General features: G+C 36.9%; 1 protein-coding gene across 1 annotated transcript; it reads left to right on the top strand.

Moving 5' to 3' along the window:
* Positions 1–954: 954 nt before the first annotated feature.
* On the top strand, positions 955–8,180 carry LOC145158445 (pleiotropic drug resistance protein 2-like). The gene is made up of 18 exons (XM_079077340.1): positions 955–1,235; positions 1,302–1,422; positions 1,495–1,583; positions 1,667–2,042; positions 2,126–2,216; positions 3,078–3,978; positions 4,054–4,214; positions 4,689–4,792; positions 4,866–5,031; positions 5,117–5,280; positions 5,361–5,696; positions 5,939–6,229; positions 6,312–6,395; positions 6,470–6,603; positions 6,670–6,897; positions 6,972–7,143; positions 7,222–7,476; positions 7,571–8,180. Exons 1-18 carry the CDS (start codon positions 955–957, stop codon positions 7,838–7,840), a joined length of 4,224 nt encoding a protein of 1,407 aa, XP_078933466.1. The 3' UTR covers positions 7,841–8,180.
* The last annotated feature ends 975 nt before the right edge of the window (positions 8,181–9,155 follow it).

The raw sequence follows: 9,155 nt of genomic DNA, 5'->3' as shown, positions 1-9,155 counted from the left end.
CCTAATTTGTTTCTATTTTACCATGAAATTCCCTAAATTCATCTTCAAAGGGCTCGTGAAGTCGTCAAGTAATTGCATACAGAGAGAAGAACCGGGCCAGTAGTCGTCAAGTAACACTCCATTCGGTAAGTATATATCAATTTTCCTCCAGCATTTTATATATTGACAATCCAAGTCTGAATCGAAGTGTTTATCTAATGGTCTTTGTCCATCCTCATAGGCTAAGTGTTGACAATCAAAAACAATGCTTACATTTCTCTGCACAAATCAGCGGATGTTGATAAAGACCGACCACATCCATCTATCTCCAACTCAAATAACCCGACGACAAGAGGCACATGATCCACTATGGGACGATGTTATTCAAAAAGTATTTCATGCTCTTGCAGCTAACAATACTTGGGATATTGTGAGGTTACAAAAAGGAAGAAGCCAATACCTTTTAAATGGGTATACAAGCGCAACATTTTGGTACCAAAAGTGCTTTTTTTTTTCAGCTTCTCCATTAAAATAATATTATTATTTTAGTTATTACAATAGATGATCATAATAATAAATCTCATTAATTCAGAAACGACGAACACTACCTTATTTCATATTATATATATTCTAAGTAGCATGATAGAGATTGATATCCACGACACATAAAGGAATCTGTAGTCTTGTCTAAAAGCCACCCTCTTAAGTGATGACAAACGCATAATAGGCAGATTGCAGAAAAACTGAAAAGGTCGGAAGCTGTTCCACATACTAAGATGGAGACATGATATGTTATTGGTTCCATTAATAGCGAATCACATCTTACTTCCACGCCCACCACCAAAAAACTTGTCATCTTATGATTATGGCCATGGGTATTTCCAAAAGCATCAAAATCACTTATTTTCATAATAAAATTCAATTTAAGCAGCTTCAAATCTAGATTTCAGTTGGGATTTTCTGCAGTTTGAGTAGATGGCCGCAGCACCTGGAGATGATGTTGCCTTTTCCACAACTGAGCGGCAGGATGATGAAGAAGAGCTGAAATGGGCTGCATTGGAGAGACTCCCTACATACGATAGATTAAAAAAAGGAATCTTGAAGCAAGTTCTTGGTAACGGACAAATTGTTCACCAAGAAATCGATATCACAACTCTTGGACCTCAAGATAAGAAACTGCTTATAGAGAGCATACTCAAAGTAGTAGAAGAAGATAACGAAAAGTTTCTAAATAGAGTTCGAGCTAGAATCGATAGGTGAATGAAATCTACTAATTTTCAAGTTATTTATTCGTAAATCATAATATTATACGTGTTAAACAGGGTCGGGATCAATATTCCAAAGATTCAAGTAGGCTACAAGAACTTGTCGATCGAAGGAGACGTTCATGTTGGGTCCAGAGCTCTTCCTACTTTGCTAAACGCCTCACTCAACACCATGGAGGTTTGTTTGTCGATTTTTTAGTACTAAAAATTCATCAAATTCAACACTTTTTAACATTTTTAACCAAAATAGGGACTTCTTCGATTGTTTAAGCTTGTTCCATCGAAGAAAAGAGTTGTTAAAATCTTGCATGATGTGTGTGGGATTGTGAGGCCATCACGGTATGTTTCGCGCCATTTTCAAACATCTCGGGAAATTAACGGATAAATTTTTTATTTTAGTTGACCAAGTTTGACCTTTTCAGCATGACGTTACTTCTTGGACCTCCTGCTTCTGGGAAGACCACATTGCTGAGGGCACTCGCCGGAGTACTAAATTCAGATCTAAGAGTCACTGGAGATGTTACTTACTGTGGTCATCAGATGTCGGAGTTTATTCCTCAGAGGACTTGTGCATATATTAGTCAACATGATGTTCATTATGGTGAGATGACAGTTAGGGAGACGTTTGATTTTGCTGGGCGGTGTCTAGGTGTAGGAACTAGATACGACCTCCTGGAAGAACTTTCACGACGTGAGAAAGATAAAGGGATTAAACCAGACCCGGAAATCGATGCTTTCATGAAAGCGACTGCAGTGTCTAGTCAAGAATCTAGCTTGGCTACAGACTATGTTTTAAAGGTTTATCTCGAATTCTCTGTTTTTTTGTTCAAAATTTCTAGTTATTTTAATTGAGCTGATTTAAACTAAATGTAAATGTACAGATTCTTGGATTAGATATATGTGCAGATATCATGGTCGGTGATGCGATGAGAAGAGGAATATCTGGCGGAGAGAAAAAACGTGTCACTACTGGTATTATTTCAAGTCCACATGTATTATACTTGCGTTTGACGTGTAGCGGATTGAGACTAAAACTGATGTCAATTAAACAAAAATCACAAAACAGAAAGAGTATAAGTGAAAAACTCTAAAACCAGAGAAAAACCAAGATTTTGTTGAGAGAAATTCACTACATGACAACTTTTTTTTACATTCATACGGACTATTATCTACCGTAATCCCCAAGAAACCACACTTTTCAGCTTAACTCTTCTTTCTACACTCTAAAAAAACAAGAAAAAAGGAATCAAATACCTTAAATATTTTTTTAATATCAGTAAAATCTCAGTGAGTGGTGTACATTGAACTGCATCCACAATGCACAATTTAGTGGAATTATTAAATGAAATGACTTGTTGACATTTAATAGATTAAACTAAACTATAATGGATGACACGTTGAAGTTCTATGTTGTTAGATCACCATTGAATTGTTCAATGAAAAAAAATAATATAAACAATATAAAATTATTAACAAATTTATGATCTTTTTAAAATAAATAAATAAAATAGATTTTGTCAATTGGGAATAGCCCAATTCGTCAATTGGGAATAGCCCAATTGGTAAAGGCATAAACTCTTAGTTTGCGAGGATGGAGAGACCAGTGATCGATCCTTGGTGCTAACAAGAATTGGAGGATTGACACTAACACATAACCAGTCAAGCTGCAGTTCAAAAAAAAATTTCCATAATTCTTTTTTATAAAGAGCAGGACTAGACATAAGCTTTTAAGTTATTCTCAATGAGGAGGAGTAGAGCGTTCATGTTTTCCGCATGTTTCAATCGATTTGATAACATGAGACGATTTTTTGTTTTTTTTTTTCCAAATTTCAGGAGAAATGTTGGTTGGGCCTGCAAAAATGTTCTTCATGGATGGAATCTCGACCGGTTTAGACAGTTCGACCACTTTTCAGATCGTCAAATACATGACACAATTGGTTCACATCATGGATGTAACCATGATCATTTCCCTTCTTCAACCTGCACCAGAAACATTTGAACTATTTGACGACATTATACTGCTCTCCGAAGGTCAAATAGTCTACCAAGGCCCACGTGAAGACATTCTCGCTTTCTTCAAGAGTGTAGGGTTCAAATGCCCAGAAAGGAAAGGAGTTGCAGACTTTTTGCAAGAAGTTACTTCAAGAAAAGACCAACAACAGTACTGGTTCAAAACAAACGAACCATACTGTTACATCTCTGTATCTGAATTCAGTCAGCTTTTTAGCCAGTTTGAAACCGGTGAGTGTCTTTATGACGATCTTTCCCTTCCTTACGACAAAACCCAAATGCAACCTGCTGCTTTGGTGACCAAAAAGTATGGTATTTCAAACATGGATCTCCTTAAAGCAAACTTAGCAAGAGAATGGTTACTGATGAAACGGAATGCTTTCTTGTATATATTCAAGACGACTCAGATTACTATCATGTCGATTATTACTTTCACGGTGTTCTTTAGAACTGAAATGAAGAGTGGTCGACTTGAAGATGGTGGCAAGTTTTTTGGTGCTTTGTTCTTCAGTCTTTTGAATGTGATGTTTAATGGGGCTGTTGAGCTGGCATTGACGGTTAAGAGGCTGCCTGTGTTCTTTAAACAGAGGGATTCACTGTTTTACCCTGCATGGGCTTTTGCAATACCCATATGGATCATGAGGATTCCCATATCGTTCACGGAGTCACTAATTTGGGTTGTTCTAACATATTACACTATCGGTTTTGCTCCTTCGGCTAGTAGGCAAGTATCAACACTTTTGTGAAACTAAATTAGGTAGAAACTTGAACGAATCTAACATGTTTGAATATTTATCAGGTTTTTCAAGCAGCTTTTGGCTTATATTGTCCTACATCAAATGGCTTCGGCTCTTTACCGTTTAATGGCTGCCATTGGAAGAACGCAGGTCATAGTAAATGCTCTTGGTACCTTTATGTTGCTAGTGGTTTTTGTACTTGGTGGATTCATCGTTGCAAAAGGTATGTTTACTAAAAACCACCTCACAAAATTGTTATGGAGTGAAATTCTATAATTGAGGTCATGGGTTCAAAACCCGGGCACACTCTATTTACCGTCATTGCATCCACAAAGCATTCCACTTTATAAAGTTTAATGGATTGTCACATCATCATTCTACTTTTCATACAACTCTATCATCTTTTTTCTATAATGCATTAGATCCTACATAATTCAATGGAACATATTAAAAAGATCATTTATTACAAAACCTAGTTTATGATATCTATTTAAGGATTAAAAGTTTTCCTTTTTCCCATTGAAGAGTCCAATAGCCACTGAACTCCAAGGTGGCATCCCACTATTGAGTTTAATCCATTGAATGTTAAACTCGACATTCCACCTCATTGAACTCTTTTATTAAACTATACATGGTCAATTTTGCCCTCACATATATGGTTTAACCCTTTTTTATACATAGTATTTGTTTCTTGCAGACGACATTAAACCTTGGATGATATGGGGTTATTATATTTCCCCCATGATGTATGGACAAAATGCCATTGCGATCAATGAGTTTTTAGATGATAGATGGAGCACCGTAAGCTTTGTTACTCAAAATTTCTGTATTTTTTGCTTGTCTATGAACTAAATAGCTTTCCGTCGCCTTACAGCCAAATCCTGATACTCGAATCAATGAAACGACTGTAGGGAAGGTTCTTCTGAAGTCGAAGGGGATGTTCACAACCGAGTATATGTATTGGGTTTGTGTCATTGCACTCTTTGGTTTTTCTCTTCTCTTCAACTTCCTCTTTGTGTTAGCTCTCACATACTTGAATCGTAAGATTTTTCTTTCTGTTATTTTTGTAATTCATTATCTGCACATGTTCTTGTTTCTTATATACCATTTTCATCCAAAATTCAGCTCTCAGAGATTCAAAAACTGTTGTTCCGACAGAAGATGAGCAAAATAAAAAGCACCAAAAAACAGACACAGAAATGGCAGCAAGAATGAAAGGAATGGTGCTCCCGTTTCAGCCATTGTCACTTGCATTTGATCATGTCAACTACTATGTAGACATGCCTGCTGTAAGTCCGAGTTATAATAAGATTCAATAACTTGGATTTTTCAGTGAAAGGATGACATAGAAATTTGAGAATTTTATCAGGAAATGAAAAAAACACAAGGAATAGAAGAGAATCGCCTACAACTACTAAAAGATGTCAGTGGGACATTCCGGCCAGGCATCCTGACAGCATTAGTTGGCATAAGTGGGGCCGGAAAAACAACCCTGATGGATGTGTTAGCTGGACGAAAGACCAGTGGGTATGTTGGAGGAAGTATCAGCATCTCTGGTTACCCTAAAAACCAAGAAACATTTACTCGTGTTAGTGGATACTGTGAACAAAACGACATCCATTCTCCCCATGTCACTGTTTATGAGTCTCTCGTCTACTCTGCTTGGTTACGTCTTTCTCCAGACATAACCACAGAAACACGTCAGGTAATTTTTTTCTAGTTTTCACTACTTTGACAATTTTGCCCCCGGTAAAGGGTTTATCTTTGCAAATCCACACGAAAGTTCAAGTCTCATCAGCAGCAGTGTGGGAGTTTCAATTCCAATGTGGAATGGTCAGTGTGGGCCAACTCAGGGGTTGTTGGAACTGAAAGCATATATAACCATTTTGAAGAAACTTTGATTACTGCTCCAGATACCAACAACTACATTTATTTCATATGGTTTAGATGTTTGTGGAAGAAGTCATGGATTTGGTGGAACTGAACCCGTTAAGGAATGCAATAGTTGGGCTTCCAGGAGTAGATGGTCTTTCAACTGAACAAAGAAAGAGGCTGACAATAGCAGTAGAATTGGTTGCAAATCCATCAATCATCTTCATGGATGAGCCCACATCAGGCCTTGATGCACGAGCTGCTGCCATTGTCATGCGTACTGTTAGAAACACGGTCGACACCGGTCGAACAGTCGTATGCACAATCCACCAACCGAGTATCGATATTTTCGAGGCTTTTGACGAGGTAAGTCATCTAAAATTGAAGTACTCGGTTTCCATTTCTTGGATTCAATGTTCTTTAAATCTTACTTCACATGTTATTACAGCTATTGTTGATGAAAAGAGGTGGGCAGGTCACTTACACTGGACCTCTCGGGCACCAATCTAACCGCCTAATAGAATATTTTGAAGTGAGTACATCCTTAATTTTCATGCTCCCATTCACACAACGCAAAGAATCTAATAACTCGATCAAACTTTTCAGTCTATTCCAGGAGTTAACAAAATCAAACAAGGTCAAAATCCGGCCACATGGATGCTTGAAGTTACTTCTTCAGCAGTCGAAACTCAGCTTGGTGTTGATTTTGCAGAGATTTATGCCAATTCTGATCTTTACAAGTATGAATCTTCAAACCTATCTTTTAGATTCTACTAAGCTTCTTGCTAATGGGTTCTTTCTAACAGGCGGAGCCAGGAGCTCATTGAGGTAGTAAGTACACCAGTACCAGGGTCCAAGGACATTTACTTCCCTACAAAGTACTCTCAATCCTTTTGGACACAATGCATGGCTTGTTTTTGGAAACAACACTGGTCATACTGGAGGCATCCACAGTATAATGTTGTTCGGTTCTTCATGACAACAATAATTGGCATTCTATTTGGAGTGATTTTCTGGGACAAAGGCCAAAAGACGTAAGAAATCAAACACATCATATCGTTTTCACATTTAGAATGTAATTCTAAATGAATTTGTGTCGCTTTGACAGTGAAAAACAACAAGATGTAATGAATCTGATGGGAGCTATGTATGCCGCTGTATTGTTTCTTGGTGGAACCAACACTTCAACTGTGCAGTCTGTGGTGTCTATAGAGCGGACAGTTTTCTATCGTGAGAAGGCAGCAGGGATGTATTCACCAATCCCTTATGCATTTGCTCAGGTATGAGAAAGCTGTTAGCTTTTCTGTTTCTAATGGCATTTCTAGAAAACTCAAAGGAGATGATTATTTTATCTGCAGGTGGCCATTGAGGTGGTTTATGTAGGCATCCAAACGATCATATACAGTCTTCTGATTTACTCCATGATTGGATTCCAGTGGTCCACAGACAAGTTCTTATGGTTCTACTTCTACATGTTCATGTCCTTTGTCTATTTCACATTATACGGAATGATGCTTGTGGCCCTCACACCCAATTATCAGATTGCAGCCATTTCTATGTCCTTCTTCCTCAATTTCTGGAACTTGTTCTCTGGTTTCCTGATCCCTAGAACGGTATGACAACCTAAATCACTAATCTAAAAGTCACTGATTAGAATGAATTACAATAACAAAATCTAACACATTAAAACTAACCTGAACATTGCAGCAAATACCGATCTGGTGGAGGTGGTATTACTGGGGTTCACCGGTAGCGTGGACTTTATACGGCCTGATCACATCTCAGCTTGGTCAAAACGAAAGCCTTGTAGAGGTTCTAGACCAGAAATCCGTCACAGTGAAGGAATTCATTAAAGAATTTCTAGGGTTTGAGTACGATTTTCTCGGATACGTTGCTTTGGTTCATGTTTGTTGGGCCGTCCTCTTTTGCGTCGTCTTTGCCTACGGCATCAAGTTTCTGAATTTCCAACGAAGATAGCGAAATCATCGAATACTCAGTCTAAATGCGTTTAGATGATTATAGAAAATATACGGTTACCTTTTCTTTTCGGGAAACCATTGATTGATTTACGAACAGTCCAACATAAACAAACAAACGAGAACCTAATATTCTAAAACACCGAGTTGAAGTATATGTACGATCATCAATTTCCCTGCTATCACTATCACGAATTCAGGCATGTTTGGCATATTTTTTTTTTTCTTTTTTTGGAAAAGGTAAAAGGTAAAGGATGTTTGATATATTTTAAAATCTAGGAAATCCTTAACTTTTTCAAAAAAGACTTTTGCCTTATTAAAATGGGCTTCTTGACTTATCATTTGTGTTTTATTTTTATTTAATAAAATATTATATTTCTATTATTCTGTTTTAATGTAATTTATGTAATTTATATTTATATTTTTTTTGTAATGAAATATTATCGTTGTATTGTTTTGTTTTTATGTAAGGGTTTCCACAAAAAAAACTATATATATAGTTTTTACTTTTTAGACTTAAAATTTTTTTTTTTCCGAAAAAGACCTAACTTTTATCCATAATTTATTATTTCAAACATCAACGGATCACAGGTAAAACGTAGGTAAAACTGAGTTTTTTTCTTTCACAAAAGATCCTTCATTTTGTATTTTTTTCGATTTAAACCTAAAACTTTTTTTTGTTCAAAATAAACTCAATTTTAACATATTCTTTGTTATTTCATTAAATGTATATTTTTTATTTTATAAATATAATATGTGCTTAAAAATAAAAATTAGATGAGTGGCTTTCTAAAATATTTCTTAAAGATTAAAATAAATTAGGTAGTTGTAAAATAGTCATTCGTCTAATTGTTTAATATTTTTTAATCACATGAGAGAACTATCAAACCAATTCGACACTAACATCCCTAAAATGGACATGATCTGATAATCATCCATGAGGATGAGGGGTTTACTTTAGCCCCCCCCCCCCCCCCCCCCCAATCCTCATGAATGATTATCAGATCATGAACAAGGTGTGTAGACCGATGCTGGATCGGTCGGTGATTGTTTTTATTGATGATATCTTGGTCTATTCTAAGACCAATGAGCAGCACGAGCAACATCTGAGGGAGGTATTGGAGACCCTGGGGGCGGAGAGGTTGTATGTCAAGTTCTCCAAGTGTGATTTTTGACTGCGGGAGGTACAGTTTTTGGGGCACATCATCAACCAGGAGGGTATTTCGGTTGATCCAGCTAAGGTTGAGGCAGCAATGCAGTGGGAAGTACCAAAGAATGCTTCCGAGATCCGTATCTTCTTGGTTCTAGCGGGCTAT

The sequence above is a fragment of the Lactuca virosa genome, chromosome 2 (genome assembly GCF_052849685.1).
Source record: "Lactuca virosa cultivar CGN04683 chromosome 2, Lactuca_virosa_CGN04683_v6, whole genome shotgun sequence".
Taxonomy (NCBI): domain Eukaryota; kingdom Viridiplantae; phylum Streptophyta; class Magnoliopsida; order Asterales; family Asteraceae; genus Lactuca; species Lactuca virosa.
The sequence above is the reverse complement of the archived record's forward strand: the minus strand, read 5'-3'. Positions and strand labels throughout refer to the sequence as shown.

What these genes read in the sequence shown, in the direction of transcription:
- LOC145158445 (XM_079077340.1), top strand. Translation starts at nt 955, where the DNA reads ATGGCCGCAGCACCTGGAGATGATGTTGCCTTTTCCACAACTGAGCGG. An exon ending in GCCTAATAGAATATTTTGAA is followed by an intron (nt 6,396 to 6,469) that starts GTGAGTACATCC and finishes CAAACTTTTCAG; the next exon opens with TCTATTCCAGGAGTTAACAA. An exon ending in TCCCTTATGCATTTGCTCAG is followed by an intron (nt 7,144 to 7,221) that starts GTATGAGAAAGC and finishes TTTTATCTGCAG; the next exon opens with GTGGCCATTGAGGTGGTTTA.